This window comes from Prionailurus bengalensis, chromosome D2 (assembly GCF_016509475.1).
Source record: "Prionailurus bengalensis isolate Pbe53 chromosome D2, Fcat_Pben_1.1_paternal_pri, whole genome shotgun sequence".
Taxonomy (NCBI): Eukaryota; Metazoa; Chordata; class Mammalia; order Carnivora; family Felidae; genus Prionailurus; species Prionailurus bengalensis.
In genome coordinates this window covers 19,746,970-19,762,165 of record NC_057351.1, presented here as the reverse complement: position 1 = coordinate 19,762,165, position 15,196 = coordinate 19,746,970, and the positions used below count along the sequence as shown (strand labels likewise).

Below are 15,196 nucleotides of genomic sequence, written 5' to 3'. Positions count from 1 at the left end.
AGTCTCTGGGACTCACCAGAAATAATAGTCACCCTCATAAGTAACCAAGTCAATAATGTATCATTGTATTGGCTTTGGCTTCTTCCTCCCCATTTGACTCTCCTTATTCCCTCACCTCCTCTCCTTGAGACTATTTCCCAAATAAACTAGCTGCTACAAGTACTAGCCTTGAGGGACAGAGGTAGGCAACCCCAGGCTAAGAAGCACATTATGTAAGCAGGGCCTTACTCCATGGGATCTACTTTTCTTTTCTGTTATTGAGTATAGGTGGGTTTCTTCTCTTCCACCTGACTGTATTCCTCTTAAAGGTAAAAATCCTTATTCACTTGTGAAGTCTCATAACATGACCTCATGATTTTTTTAACACATACAGTAATTTCCCATTGGGTTTTTCAGATGGCTCACTATTCCTAATGTTTTATAATAAAAGATAATTTTTACAAGCTTGAAAGCTAATAATTTATGCAGAACTTCCTTCAAATTCAAATCCACTTTTATAATATTTGTTGCTCAAGACTAGATGTTTTAACTTGGTCAAACATATTTTCCATAGATAATGCATCTCAGAAGTCCATTCATTGATTGTAAATATATTTTTGAAAGCAATCTTTCTTTTTAGGTGAAAATACGACTGCCAGCAATGTTACACTAAATTATAAATCCCATAAAAAAATAAAAATTAAAACTTTAGATTGATGCTAATCTTGGGTTTCATTTACCAATATTAAAAAAAATTTAAGAAAAGCATTCCCCCTGGATTAAAATAAACATTCCATTATAGGATTCCTCCTGCAACACTCGAGCTAAACATATATTTTTCTGGCTTTTTAAATTAGATCATTATAATCAAACAATTTAAAAGATAGCAATATCTAGGGGCACCTGGGTGGCTCAGTGGGTTAAGCATCTGACTCTTGATTTCGATTCAGGTCATGATCTAATGGTTCATGGGATTGAGCCCTGTGTCAGGTTCCATGCTGACAGTGTAGAACCTGCTTGGGCTTCTCTCCCTCTCTCATTGCCCCTCCTCCACTTGAGCAGGCTCGCACTCTCTCTCTCTCAAGATAAAATAACCTTTAAAAAAAAAACAAGAGATAACAATTTCTTGCCAAAATACTGATTTTGCCTAAATGGTACTTCGAAAGCTCAGAATATGATAAAGGGACCAACCCAAAAAATAAACAACACAAGCTATGGTGGTCTTCTGTACAAGAGAAATATTGTGTTAGTTCTCAATAATGAACAAGCAATTAAAATAATTCTGAAAATACTTAAAATTTGGACATACAGATAGATATCTTTTTAATTGAGATTTTACTCTAATGAACATTATTATATTCCCCTACTATACTTCTCTAGTGGTTTATATGACATATGCAAATCTTGGCACATGAAGCTTGATAATTGGACATTTTGGCAGAGAAGGAAAATGTGACCAGAATATGCTACTTAGGGAAGCATACAATATCCTTTGCTCATCTAACGCAAAACCTTAAATCAAAAACCTCAAACATTACTATCAAAAACCTTAAATTAGCTAACATCTAGCCCATAGGCACTATAAACCTGACTGCCAAGATGTCAGCTCACAGTCAGCTGTCTTTTGAGCAGTTGCTCCTCCAAAACCAAGATATTCCAAACATCTTCATTGTACCCTCTTCCCCCATTTGCTGTGAAAGCTCATGTGTGGTATCGTACTCAAACCACTCATGTATGTAGACTCAGCCTCCAACACCACATGCCAGGCACTACTGGGCTTGTAGTGTATGCTGTGCAAAAGACTCAGAACACTAAAACTGGAGGGCAATTGAGGGGGCATCTAATCCAAAATCCTGAGAGGTTAAATGATTTGTACATGGTCAATGGCAAGACTAGATCATGAACTCAAGTTGCCTGACTAACCCACTCTTCTGAGAGGAATGGTTTATTTCCTTCTAATCAAAAGGACTTCAGTGAGTATCCTAGTGCAATGAGCAAACTAACATAAAAGACCACTTATGTCAAGAATGGATGGTCTCTTATCTGAGATGCTTTAAAATCATGTTTAAACAAGTATCTGAAGATGTATTCCTGTAAGAAAAAGATAATCCAGGGGCGCCTGGGTGGCGCAGTCGGTTAAGCATCCGACTTCAGCCAGGTCACGATCTCACGGTCCGTGAGTTCGAGCCCCGCGTCGGGCTCTGGGCTGATGGCTCAGAGCCTGGAGCCTGTTTCCGATTCTGTGTCTCCCTCTCTCTCTCTGCCCGTCGCCCGTTCATGCTCTCTCTCTGTCCCAAAAAATAAATAAACGTTGAAAAAAAAAATTTAAAAAAAAAAAAAAAGAAAAAGATAATCCAGTATCTGCAAATAATTAGGCTAACCTTGATAAATTTCAATGTATAAAATTAATTGAGATCAGATACAGATACAAATTATTCAACATTAACCTCCCTGAATTATTCTGCATATTCTCATTTAATACTCTCACTAAAATACTATCACTAACCATACAAGATTCTACACGGTCCCTAGAATAAAGGTAAAGTAAAACTAACTTGCATGTGGACAATTACTATGCCTTCCTTGTGTAAGGCAGAACTGTTGGTATTTCTTAAGGCCAAGAACATGCCCTACCTTTAAAGTCCAATTCCAGGAGGTCAATGCCAGGTCCACAGCCCAAAATAGAACAGTTTTCAATCGAGCTCCACCATGGGTCATTTATTCTATAAACACAGCACTGGACTAGATGCTGGAGATAATGGGAGATGAATTTGAAACATATAGGCCATGTACAGGGAACAACTGTGAGCCAACTTTGTATACATGATCACATAATCTTCACCACAGCCCTGGGAAAGAGATGTGATTACCCTGTTTCATGAAGAAGAAAGCAGAAGAGTTAACCAAAGCTACTAGAAGGCAGAGCTTTGGAACACATGCATTCTCACTGAGAATTCTAACCTACCTTTGCGCCTAGCACCACATTCCTTTGCATTTCTGCAGGGAGCTGGGGAAACATGAACCTATTCTGGAGTACAGTTTCTCATCTTAGATCCAGATGTGGTATGTCTCCACACTGCATAAGAGCTTCAATTCTACAACAACCCTAAGGAGAAAATGAGTATCTAAATCCACTAAAAACTCCAAAAAGAAACCAGGCCCCAAGTTTAAAGGGTTCATTATAGCCTTTCTGTCTGTAAAACACGGATCCCCACAGCACTGGTATCTCACAGATTGTAGCATAAGAGGTGGGGATTGCTGAACAGGCCTAAAGCACCAGAACAGTGTCTCACACATAAGTGCTCAATTAAAGTTGGCTGCTGCTTTCAAAATCACTACCATTCTTCGGTAACCATATTCCTCAACTTTTTTCCCTCAGAATACAGTTCCAAAGGGAAAAAAAAAAAAAAAGCAATGTAATTCATGTTTACTATAAGGTGGTCTATAAAATTTTTTTGACCAAATGTATTCAACTATAAAATTTTAATTCTGAAAAGAATCAAAAAGAAATATAAAACATTATTAGCTTAAATGCTAAATACAAAATAGTTAATGCTACAGCATGAACTACATAAACTCTATGCAAATAGTCAAGGATTCTATGTCAAGACTACTTTTCAAGGCAGAAAAGTGAAAACAGCCATTAGGATAGTGAGATGATTGTTTTTATTCTTAAAAGTTCCCTTCAGAAACAATCAGCAAAACTAAAAGGCAACCAACAGAATGGGAGAAGGTACTTGCAAATGACATACCAGAGAAAGGCTTAGTATCCAAAATCTATAAAGAACTTATCAAACTCAATACCCAAAAAACATATAATCCAGTGAAGAAATGGTCAAAAAACATGAATAGACACTTCTCTAAAGAAGCCATCCAGATGGCCAATAGGCACATGAAAAGATGCTCAATGTCATTCCTCATCAGGGCCATACAAATCAAAACCACAATGAGATATCACCTCACACCTGTCAGAATGGGTAATATTAACAACTCAGGCAACAACAGACGTTGGCAAGGATGTGGAGAAAGAGGATCTCTTTTGCATTGTTGGTGGGAATGCAAGCTGGTGCAGCCACTCTGGAAAACAGTATGGAGGTTCCTGAAAAAATTAAAAATAGAACTACCCTATGATCCAGCAATTGTACCAATAGGCAATTATCCAAAGGATACAGGTATACTGTTTTGAAGGGGCACATGCACCCCAATGTTTATAGCAGCACTATCAACAATAGCCGAAGTATGGAAAGAGCCCAAATGTCCATCGAATTATGAATGGTTAAAGAAGATGTGGTATATATATACAATGGAGCATTACTTGGCAATCAAAAAGAATGATATCTTGCCATTTGCAACTATGTGAATGGAACTAGAGGGTATTATTCTAAGTGAAATTAGTCAGAGAAAAACAAATATCATATGACTTCACTCATATGAGATAAGACACACCAACAGATGAACATAAGGGAAGCAAAAATTATATAAAAACAGGGAGGGAGACAAAACATAAGAGACCCTTAAATATGGAGAAAAAACAGAGGGTTACTGGAGGGGTTGTGAGAGGGGGGATGGGCTAAATGGGCAGTAAGGAATCTACTCCTGAAATCATTGTTGCACTACATGCTAAATTTGGATGTAAATTAAAAAAACAAAATTAAAAAAAAAGTTCCCTTCATATTGCTTTTTAAACTTCTGTAACAACAAATGTGTCCTTTTAGATTATTTCATAGTATATTAAATAGGTAGGTGTCTGTTACACCTAACTTAATGGGAGTCTGTAGGAAAATTAAATTTATTCTGAGACTCCTGTGCAATAATAAAGACAATATACCCCCCCAAAGGAATATATAGGCTTGGGCTCTTCTCAAGTCCCTTACAACAAGCCACTGTAAACGATGGTGTGCCAGTAACAAATTATGCTAGACTAAAATGCTTCAATATGGTTTAACATGGAGAAAGTACTGGATTCAAACATAAAGGAAATCAAAGAAAGAAAAGGATCTGGAGCTTTTTAATTCTGATCATCATCATCTATGTAGCAATGTTTCTCAAAGACTACAAAGTCCTAGGATCACCTACATTAGACTCACAAGAGATTCTTTTCAAAATGCAGATTCCAACCACCACTACAATCTTCAAACCTACACAATCAGAATCTCCAAGAGAGGCCCAGAGTTTGCCTTTCTATGCATACAGATTTTTATGCATACAGATTTTAAAAACTATTGATCCAAAGACATGTTAATCCAGTAAAATAAACACCATTCAAAATTTTCAGTGAAGGAAACATACAGAGCTCTAACTCTAGATAGGTAATTCAATTACATCCTAATTTCTCACCACTATCAGCTCAAACAAGCCAGGTTGTAAGAGCACAAGCACAAGGAGCAGACATCCTGCAAATCTATTGTCTCTTCTTGCCTAACCTGTGAAACTTTTTCTGGAAAATAATTTTCCAAACTTTATCAAAAGTCTTAAAATGCCCATGCCCTTTACCCCCAAAATTTCACTAGTAAGAGTTTTTCCTATGTGAATAATCAAGGATGCAAAAAACATTTTTAGGCAAGAGTGTTTAGGACAGCAGTATTAATATTTATCATCTGCAATTTTTTGAGTATATGCACTGCATCTGGCACTGGTAGGTGCTTTACACACAGTATTTCTAATCCTCACAACTTAGAAGATACTTTTATCCCCCTTTTAGAGATAAGAAGACTGAGGCTCAGAGAAGTTATTTACTGGTCCGGGCAGGAATTATTAATCTGCCCAGGATCTGAATCTTGGGCAATCTGAGTAAAAACATTAGGCTCTTCCCACTCCCAGACACACACACAAAAAAATGCTATGTTTAAGCAAAGTATGATATGTCAAGGGGATAGTTCATATCCATTTAAAACCATGCTCGTCAAAATCTTTAATGAAATGGAAAATACTCATGACACAATGTTAAGTGAAAACTGGGTGTGATCCCACTTTAGAATGCAAGGGACACAAGACACAGAAGGGTAGGGACTATATTCACCTTGGTTTTGTCTGCATCCCCAAAGCCTAACACTGTACCTGATATATAGTAGGAACTCAATATCTGTTGTAAAAATAAATTACGTGTGGACATATTTTTTAAAGACCAGAAAATAATTCCCAAAATACTATCAGTGGTTATTGCTAGATTCCCAAAATATTATCAGTGGTTACTGCTAGATTAGGAATGACATTTGGTTTCTCTCTTTTTTTTTTTTTTTTACATTTGTTTGTACTTTCGAATATTCTATAAGAAGTTCACATTACTTTCATAATGAGGAAAAAAAACTGCAATGGCTAATTTTCAAATCCTAGATTTAAGCATCTTGCTACACAAGAGATGCAATTAAGCTTCACATAAACTCAATATGCAAACTAACGTCTGGTTTATCTTATTCATTTTAACAGAAAAACTACTTTACAGTTAGAAAGTGAGCATTCACTTTTTATATGCCAGTACCGATTTAATACTGGTAACAACTAAATGCTTTCATCGCCTACAGTTATTAGTAGCTTGGGAGGCAGGAAATGTATTTACAAATGTATAAATAACATCTACAAAATGTTTCTATTAATGGTTTATGCATTTTGGATACTGCCCTAAATGTTAGTACCACAAGGATTAAAAATCAAATTTGTGGCTTCTGCAGCAAAACAAGGGTTTCTTGCCAAGGTCATCCCCATGCACAGCAAAAGCCACTATAAGTTAGCATTACAATTGTGCCTCATCCCTGGTAGTTTATTAAGCATTTTACATAAAGGAATATATATGGCCACTGTTATCCCAAGCATTTTTTAAGAACTATATTTAAAATAAACAGAATAGGGGCACCTGGGTGGCGCAGTCGGTTAAGCGTCCGACTTCAGCCAGGTCACGATCTCACGGTCCGTGAGTTCGAGCCCCGCGTCGGGCTCTGGGCTGATGGCTCAGAGCCTGGAGCCTGTTTCCGATTCTGTGTCTCCCTCTCTCTCTGCCCCTCGCCCGTTCATGCTCTGTATCTCTCTGTCCCAAAAATAAATAAACGTTGAAAAAAAAAATTTTTTTTTTTAAAATAAAATAAACAGAATAAACAAGAATGAGCCAACTGGTATATTTTAATAGCTCATCATTCTGGAAAATTTCAAACAGCAAAACGTGGCACAAATCTGATGATAATTCTATTATCAAACTGCCTCCAAAATGACTTAAATCTTTCTGAACAAATTCCGGAATACTGCAGTAACCAATCTACAAAAACCCAAAAGGAGAGAAACATGAACTACACTGAACCTGTCGATTCCAAAACCAATTTGAGATGGGTGACAAGCAGGAAGGAAAAGGGAAGAGAGAAAGGATATCTTGGGTAATAAAAGGGAAAATGGGCATTTGTACTGTTGTGTAATTATCAAAAAAAGAAAAAAAAACAGTACCTGATATGGAGAAAACAGTGGAGGAAAAAGCTACAATACTTAGTGGCCTTAGGTCCTGTTTGTAAAAGCAGTAGCAGGATGAGAAGAGCTTTATATGATCAAAGATATTTTGTCTTTGGAATTTATGTTTATTCCTGGATTATGCCAAGAAAGAAACTCTACCTACCTATAATGCCACTAAATAATCTAAATCTCTAGGGATTCTCCGTGCAGGCCAGTCTCCAAATACAAGCAAGCCTCTGCCGCTTCAATCACAACTTCGTATTTTGCTACAATTCCCCCTGCTTCATCCGCTGTAGGGAAATGATCCATTCTGGTTCCCTTTCTCCTTTACTTAGGTTAGAAAAGCTGGAAAAAAAGTTTTAATTCCAGCATCTCTTGTAGCAAAGAGTGGCCAAAAAAAATACAGATGGAAGTTTCAGGAGAGAGAATTCTTTGACAAAATCTTAAATAGAAAACAATGTTTATTCTCATTTCCCCTGCACAGACCCCCAGATGCACCTCCAGGCATAGCTATAGCCAGTCTACAACAATGAGGCCAAAAGCCACTTGAGGGAGGGGGAGGTGAGGAGAGTAGTCGCTGAGCTCCTTGATGCCCTTGGGACAACTATTGTAGGGCTGAGACCTCTTAGCTCCAGGTTTTGTGTTAGGTGGAGAAAATAAACCTCTGGCTTGTTTAAGCCACTCTGTGTTGAGTTTTCTGTTAGTCAGAGCCAAATACATTCCCACCCATTAAAATCATCAATATGACAAACCTTTCTGTTTTAACTTATCAATGATCAACTTCACCAAAACTCCAGTCTCCACAAAGTTAAGATTTACTGAGAGTCCATGCGTTTACTGAGAGTGTGTCCTCGATGCCCATGAGGGCAGGGACTTAACACCCATCTCCTTTTATCCTTACAGGAACCCTACTAGAGGCAAAGTGCAGACCCCAATATGGGCCACTCTAACAGCAGCTCCTGAGCTCTTTACTGTCAAGCTACACAACCACTGATGTACATTTTCATTGTTTATAAAGTGATCTTAACCTTCAGTTCTGCTCTCTGACTCCACTGCAATTGTCCTAACTTTCTGATTGGAGAAAGACTACACCTAAATATTAAATCTCTCCTTCCCCTAAACAAAAGGGACTTACAGGCAGCTTTGAAAAAACAAGCAAGCAAGCAAGCAAACAAAGAAACAAAACTGGCAAGCATTTGTTTTCTAAGGTTTTGAAATCTTTATCCATCACAGGGCACAGAGCTGCTGTTGCACTAACACCTACTAAGCACCATGTGCCTGGAACTAGGCTAAGGTTTTCACATGCAGTGTCTCATTCAGTGCCCACAACATTCCCAGAAGATAGGACTACTGCTGCCCCCATTTTACAAGTGAGCAAATAGAACATGTAAGCCCAGACACAGACTTTGAAAGAAGTGTCTTTCCAGATACCAACGAATGACAAATTCAGAGCAACATAAAACTAGAAGGGAGATTGATTTTTCATCTACTCTTTAGTAAAAATTTCAGAAGTGACTGGCTCAGGACCCTTCAAAAAATGAAAAATACTTAAGGCAAGGACAACTAAACAGGGTGTAAAGCCATCTCATCCTGAGCAAAATCTGGAATTTCACACTCATGTCTAATATAATTTTACTCAGTATATACTCAACCACCTTTACAAGAAGCTAATATACTCATCATACTGTGAGCTACCAGGAAGGCCAATAATATTTAGATAGCTATGATTATTCATTTATCATAAGACCATTTTAATTCATTTTCCAGTACACCTGATTTTTATTTTCAATATAAGAATGTTCATTTTATGAATTACGGTTTATAATAAATAGTTATTATCCATTTATTCAGCACTTCCAGCCCTATAATGTTTTACATACATCTTTTTCTCTTAATTGCCACAACCACCTCAAGATGCAAGAACTATTAACAACTCCTTTTAGAAAAAGGAGTGAAGGTGATGAATTTTCCCTATTTCCCTATTAGAAGGCAGCACTGAGATTCAAATCCACATTGGGCCCAGAGCCTTGTGCTTTTAACCACTAAACTTCATTAGGTTATTAGATTTGCTCTTGTTGTATTAGCCTTAATCAAGCATTAGCTAGAAAACTATATTCAGCTGAGCTCGTATTTATCTTCCCTTTCAGTAGTCCCTAATTTTCACATATTTGTGCTTCGTATTTCTCACACAAAACATCTAAAAAATAAGACCATCTTCGCTAAAGATTCATTTCACTTGCTGAATTAAAGAAATAACATTAATGCTGCTCTTACTTTTAATCAATGATGTGTGATAACCTGTTTTAGTGGCTAGTTCTGCTACTCCAGCAAGCAGAAGTAAATGATTCCCATTTTGCCTATCATTGTAAAAATGCAACATGGTTTTTAAAGTCTTTAACAGCAATATCCTAAAAGCCCACCAGATGTCAACCTCAGTTCATGAAAACAGGACACTTCCTACCTTGTAACACTCCATTCTTTCTATAATGAAACAAGGGATTTGAAATTTTGAAAATGCCTATGCTTCTAAACTATATGTAGGAATTTTTTTAATTTTTTTGTTTATTTATTATTGAGAGAGAGAGAGTACCAGTGAGGGAAGGGCAGAGAGAGAAGGGGACAGAGAGAATCCCAAGTAGGCTCAGTGCCACCAGCACAGAGCCTTATGTGGGGCTCAATCTCAGGAACCCAGTCAGGAGATCATGACCTGAGCTGAAATCAAGAGTCAGATGCTTAACCAACTGAGCCACCCAGGCACCTATTGGAATTTTTAATTATATGGCACATGTGTTATGTTTTTCAACATAAAAAGAAAAGTGTAACAGTAAGATGTAAAACAGCCCCAGAGACAGAAAGAGAGAGAAAAGTATAAATATACAAATCCTACATTTGCCTCTCAGGGTCTCTAGAAAACACCAAAACTGTATTTCTGACTCTTCTGACTTTACACCATTCTCCTCTATCTTTCTATACTATAACTCACATTTCCTTGACTTAAATGAATTAATACTATTATCTCACACAAGGCATGAAATCTAATTTTTGAAAATTAGTAAATAAATTAAAAACAATTTTTCTTTATGATTAAACAGTGCTGCCCATGGTATCCATTCCAAGGCTGACCATTACCTTAAATAAACTTGAAAATAATTCCCATTTATAAAACCATTGACTAATAAAGTTGATAATCTTCATTTACACTGGAACAAAAATGTCAAATACTCTGCATGGCTGTTCCAAAGTAGTTATTAAACCAAAAAAAAAAAAAAAAAAAAAAAGAAAAAAAGAAAAATTACTGACTTTTTCCCTACATTTTCAGCCTGGTGGTTTTTATGTGTATCAATTCTTTTGAGATTCACTGATCATCCAAGAATGGTATTTAATTTCTTTGATCAGTGCCCTACTGCCCATATTTTAACATCACTGAATTTTTGGTCCATTGCGTAGAAGAATTTCTCTACTAATAAAAATGCAACCCATTAAAGATTAACTTGCCCCCAGGACAGTCTCTCTAGAAACAAATTCCAAGCATTATAATCACCAATTTGCACTATGTAGACTTAAAGACAGATCATCTTATTTATCCTGATTTGAACTGGATACTAAATACAATACAAATACTAAAATACTTTCCAAATGAAAAGTTTTACACCCAAGAATATCTAACAATATTCGAATACTTGTTGACTTACCAAACTTCCTATCTTGGTGTATATTTTACTTCTACAATATGAAATTGCACTACAGGTCAGAAATTATAACAGGTGCTGGAAATCTTTTGAATCCATGCTGTCATACTTACTATTAATAAAAATAAAAGCAACTAATCTATATTAAGCTCTTATTTACCAACAGTGTGGCAAGTTTTTAGCTTATCAGGCATATCTCTTTTAATTCTCATAGTACCTACCGTAAAAGAAAAACTAATTATCAGTCCCATTTAGAGATGAGCAAATTGAGACAAAGGCAAGCCCAGGAACTGTCCCAAGGTCTGTGGGATTCGAATCTAGGTTTGAGTGATTCTACTGCCCACTCTTGCTATAATCATCTGGTTTAAAACAAAGAGACACAGGATTATGTTTTGTTCAGAAAACCAGTCTTACTCCTTCAAACACAGTAGTTCTACATAATTTAACACTAGAAAGCATGCATCACAAAATGCCTTGGTACACTGTGCACTAGGTTCTATTGTCAAACGTGTTCAAAATTTACTTTCTCGAAATGCATAATCCACTTCTTGATGATTTCTAGGAAGCTAATCAAAGCGCTATGTTCAAGCATTAAAGAATTCTTTGGGGCTGAAATGTAAATATTTCATTATATACAGATTGTTGAATAAATATTAACTCTTTTAGGACTTTCTATAAAAGAAACTATCTCTGTGAAGCAATTTTAAACCATCTCATGTCAGAATATATCTACAAGGGGATAGCCTTCAAATTTAAGAAATGTGTCACCCATATTTCATTTTATTCAAAATGAAAAAATTAATTTATTCAAAAAAGAAACCCACTTCTAGCCAGGGTGGCTCAGTCACTTAAGTGACCAACACTCGATCTTGGCTCAGGTCATGATGCCAGGGTCACAGGATGGAGCCCGGAGTTTGGCTCTGCACAAAGCATGGAGCCTGCTTAAGATTCATTCTTTTTCGCTCTCTCTGCCACTCTCCCCTCCTCTCCCCCCACCCACCCTGCTCTTTCACTCTCTCAAAAAAAAAAAAAAAAAAAAAAGAAAGCCACTTCTAAAGCTCAAGTCATACACGAGGGTTTCCTAGAAACTAACATCACTGTCACTACCTGTGTGAACAGGTAAGGAAGATATAGTATTATTATAAGATCCACCTTTCACATCATTCCACACTCGTGTAGGAAACAAACTGGAAACTTGGTCAAAGGATGGGTATGTACTCTATCAGTTTGATCCAAACAATCTCACAATATTTTTACGAATAAACTTAATACTTTGTTTTACAATCAGAAACTAGTAAAAAGAACCAGGGAACAAATGAAATAAAATGTATTACTGAACTACAACTTTAATTTCCAAATCTACTATAATTTAATTTCTAAATCTGCAATACATTATCCATATTTGAACAGTTTATCACAGAAGTAACTCTCTAGAAAATTATATAATTTAAAGCGGGGACGGGGGAGAGAACAAGAGAGAAAGACACATTAAGCACTAGGGATGTTTATCAATAACAATAAGCAACAAGGGAGATGAGCTTGCAGTTCATCCACAATCGCCAGCCAAACACTCCTGCCGTTTGTTTCTACCCAGTTATTGTCTTGGAAAATATGTTGTTCTCTCTTAAAATAACCTGCTTAATTGTTTTAAAAGCCACTGGGGAGGCTAAAATCTCCAGGAAGGGCTAAAAATCTCCATGTTGTGATGCATTGACTGATAAAGTCAAAGTAGGTTATGCACAAAGCCACAAAAGATAGTTGGAAAGCTCCAATCCTCTAATGATATAAGGGTACTAGCCACTGAATGAACCCATCATACATCCTTAATCAAATTAATGCCTGGTCCTCTACAGAATCACAGTCATTCAAACTACTCTATTTTTCTGGAGAAGGGAAATGACCACATTGGTGGCTTTACAGGTAGGCTAGTAATTAACATTTTTAAGGAAGGTCAAAATGACCTTGGACATGTTAGCATTCACTCTGAGAAACCAACCATCCCATTAAAACTCACTATTTGTTTCCAGTCCGGTATGGTTAAAGCTATTGTGCCTGGGAAAGTCCCAGAGAAACTAGGTAATTAAACACACACACACACACACACACACACACACACACACACACATAAATTGTGTAAGACAGATACTCATAGTACAGGAAGATTTTCATGAACTGAGTGTAACTCAGGATCTGTTTTATAAGCCTGTCAGGAGGTGAACACACGGTGTCCTCCAACCCAGCAGCATTGAGCTGACACAATCCCCACACTCTGGCTGCTTACCCCCATCCAGGCCCCTCTTTACCGCCCCGTGGAGGGTGGAGGGGAGGGAACTCCTATCTTAAATTCTGACACGGGCAGCGTTTCCCAATAGCTAAACAAGGCCCCTCAGCTGGAGGAAGTGGATACTGACAAGAGGAGAAACAGAGAGGGGCTCAGAGGTAGAATTCAAGGCTATCAGCGAGTGGGGATAGAGTCACGCATACTCTGTGCGGTCCTAGTGGGTCCTGATGACACAGCCCGGGTGTCCGGACTAAAGTTGGCATCTCCAAAGTATCCAAGAACACAACTCGGGCGCGCCGGTACAAACTCGGCCTTTGGCTTTTCTGAAGCCGGGTCAAGTTAGCACAAGGCTCCCGGTGCCTGAAGACCGGAGAGGTGTGGAAGGGTGGAGAGTCCCGTGAGGTCTTCACTCCTTGGGTGTCCTGCAGTTCCGCGGGGGAGGGGACCGGGGAACTAAGTTGGCTGTCGCTGGAGTAGGGAGCTGGGCGCGGGAGAGGGATGTCCGCGAAGGAGTACGGGCTCCGACGGGGAGTCGGAGAACGCGGGGGATGCCTACCTTGTAACATGGCCTCAAGTTTCTTCCTGTCCACGCGGAAGCGTTCCTCGCTCCACTCAGGACTATGCAAGGGCGCCCCGGCGACCAGGTCGTCCTCGGAACCTGGCATGGGCGAGTCAGTGCTGCGCTCGCTGTTGGAGCCCGGGTCCGACTGAGCCGCCTGATAGCCGGGCTCTCCCTGGGCGGCCATGGTGGGCGCGCGGCGCTCGGGCTCCGGACGCCGCTCTGCCTGCGCCGCCGCCTCCGCTCGCCGGCCCGGCTCGACTGGCTCCCCGCGCCGCGGCGCTAGCTCGTCCCCCGGCCGCCGCCGACGCCTCCGCCAACGCTGCCGCCACGGAGCCCCCGGCGCATCCCAGCCCCGGGAGCCGCCCGCCACCCCGAGTCCCGGCCCCAATCCCAGGCCAGTGACTGCGCCTCCCCCAGCCAGCAACGCCCGCGCGGAATGAACGCGCCTCGCCGCCCGCGCCTCCATCCGCAGGGCTCCGGCGCCCCCTCCCCGCCCGCCGCCCCTGCCGCCGCGCGCTCATTGGCCCCGCCGGCCCACGGGAAGCCGAGGCGGGCGGGCGCGCGGGCGGGCCGCCCCTGGCGCTCGGACACACTCGCGCGCGCACACTCACCACGTACACACTACCGCTTTTCTGCACTTACTTGCACAAGTCTTGTCCCGCACGCATAGCATACTTTAATAGTTCTTCACGCACAGACACTCGTCAGGTTTAAGCACAACACCTTCTGAACGCACACCAAGCGCCCTCACGATCCCTTTTTACTTACACTACACCCTGAAACTCACAGCCCCGGTTGGTTCCACGAGTTTGAAACGGAGGAGGGAGAAAAGAGAAGACTAGTGGAAGAAACAATATCCATGGCTTGCAGACATCACTGTGGTCATTGCTTACACGCAGTTCATTCCTTCACTGAAGTTCAAAACCGGATTACTCCCCTCATCACAGCAAAGTGGCCAGCTGCAAGAGAAGCGGACTAGGGGCTTAGTCTTTATTGTGAGGAAAGGGTTTTTTTTTTTTTTTTTTTCCTGAATGAGATGAGTAAGGAGTCATTTTCTATGTGATTCTCAAGAAATGGATTCAGCTGATTTAAAAGGGGCAGTGGGTGGGGGCGGATAAAAGAACCTCAGAGATCAAAATGGTGGTTAGCTGGATCCAATTGGCATCTGGGCAGCCTCAGGGACGGAGGGCTTTTCTCTGTTCTCAGGGTCAGTCTCATAGATGAGAACCAGCAAATAACCCTATCATCCTAACT

At 39.7% G+C, this 15,196-nt stretch overlaps 1 protein-coding gene across 4 annotated transcripts in view; it reads right to left on the bottom strand.

The window, feature by feature from the left end:
* Positions 1 to 14,523, bottom strand: part of BICC1 (BicC family RNA binding protein 1) — a 306,509-nt gene extending 291,986 nt beyond the window's left edge. For 2 of the 4 annotated variants that reach the window (XM_043596376.1, XM_043596378.1), the window contains exon 1: positions 13,937 to 14,357. In XM_043596376.1, coding sequence (XP_043452311.1) covers positions 13,937 to 14,126 — 190 coding nt within the window. In that variant the 5' untranslated portion in view covers positions 14,127 to 14,357. Of the gene's footprint in view, positions 1 to 13,936 lie in introns of all 4 variants that reach the window. The other 2 variants (XM_043596375.1, XM_043596377.1) reach the window with 2 other exon arrangements.
* Positions 14,524 to 15,196: the final 673 nt, after the last annotated feature.